The 1,394-nt window shown below is 35.7% G+C and overlaps 1 protein-coding gene across 3 annotated transcripts in view; it reads right to left on the bottom strand.

Moving 5' to 3' along the window:
- LOC108685994 overlaps positions 1-752 on the bottom strand; it is a 26,706-nt gene extending 25,954 nt beyond the window's left edge. For all 3 annotated transcript variants that reach the window (XM_018191020.1, XM_018191021.1, XM_018191022.1), the window contains exon 1: positions 371-752. In XM_018191020.1, the coding sequence (XP_018046509.1) occupies positions 371-452 (82 nt within the window). In that variant the 5' untranslated portion in view covers positions 453-752. The remainder of the gene's footprint in view (positions 1-370) is intronic.
- Between the last annotated feature and the right edge of the window lie 642 nt (positions 753-1,394).

Below are 1,394 nucleotides of genomic sequence, written 5' to 3'. Positions count from 1 at the left end.
ATGAATATATTTTGTACATAATTATATGGATACTTTTATGTACGTTTACATATAATTATATATAATATTTATATATATGTTCTTATATAAATAACTTTTTTCCAAATATAGATCTAAATATAATTTTATTGAACTATAATATTAAAATAATTATGTAAAAAATTCGAGCATGATAATCAATGCTGCAAAAAATTTCAATATTCTAGTATCTAATATCCCCTACATAATTATTTTGATCATCCAATAAAGCTATTTTTAGATCTGTATCTAGCTAAATTTTTAAATACTGAAGCAAAACTTTTTTTTCATGTATATTCTTAGAAAACATGAAATATTTAGTAATATGAGATCAACACGTGTCTATGTGTACCTTGACTTTGATTCTGCCGCCTGAGACGATTCTCCTGCTTAACTTTACGGACGGTAGTGGCCATCGCGTGTTGGCTGACCATCTCTGACGAATACTTTCACAAATGTATTTCGAGTCCCCTGTTTTCACCCTCGATAGTCACCCTAGCGAACGAGTTATCGACAATGACAGACCTCGGATCTGCTCAACTCAATGCGTGTAGCTTCGGATAATAGATATTCTTAGATGAAATCCTCCAACCCACAGTTGGGACCGATTACTATAATCGTCAATCTATGATTTAAGATTTAAACTGACATATCATAAAAAAAATATACCGTCCTGATCACGAGAAAAGATGTTATATTGACGATGACTTAAGTTTGGGGACCACCTAAGACGCAATTTCTTGTACAAATTGAAAGTCTTTTCGTCGCACGTCAGCAAATTCTTTGTTTTACACGAGAAGGCGAATCCCGGCGATGACAGACTGCCAGCTGTCGCGACGAATATGCCGAGCACTTTACAAGATTACAAAGTTCATTAGTTCTCCTCCATTAAGACGTTGCAGCAGTTTATCTCAAATTAGTTTCGCTAATTTCTCCGCACGGTGACCGCTTTACTCGTTAAGGTACACTAATTTATATTTATGGTCCCGCCTTTTTTGTAATTGAAACAATGATTTCACTTTAATTAAGGAAACACAGGATGATAACATAACGAATTGAAATGTATGCTAGTTTGTTAACGCAACTTTGGGAGGAATTAGGTTAATTAGCATTTTTCTACACGACGGACTTCCGTTCCGACGCTACACACAGACAACCTTTTGTCTCACCTACGAAAATCACATGGATCTTTTTTTTTCTTCTCAAAGGCCGTCATCATCTTGTCACTTTCACGCGAAAATGCTTATTGTTCGACGCAGCGAAAACTCCTCTATTTTTCATGCGGTTGCGCACGAAAAGAGAACGCATTTGAAGTCCGCTATGGAATAACTTTCCTCGTTCGGTGAGTTTCCACAAAAAAGTTCGCGCTGACGAAC

Source organism: Atta colombica, unplaced genomic scaffold (assembly GCF_001594045.1).
Source record: "Atta colombica isolate Treedump-2 unplaced genomic scaffold, Acol1.0 scaffold163, whole genome shotgun sequence".
In the NCBI taxonomy this organism is placed as follows: Eukaryota; Metazoa; Arthropoda; class Insecta; order Hymenoptera; family Formicidae; genus Atta; species Atta colombica.
Note: the sequence above shows the minus strand (reverse complement) of the source record. Positions and strands in the feature narration are given on the sequence as shown.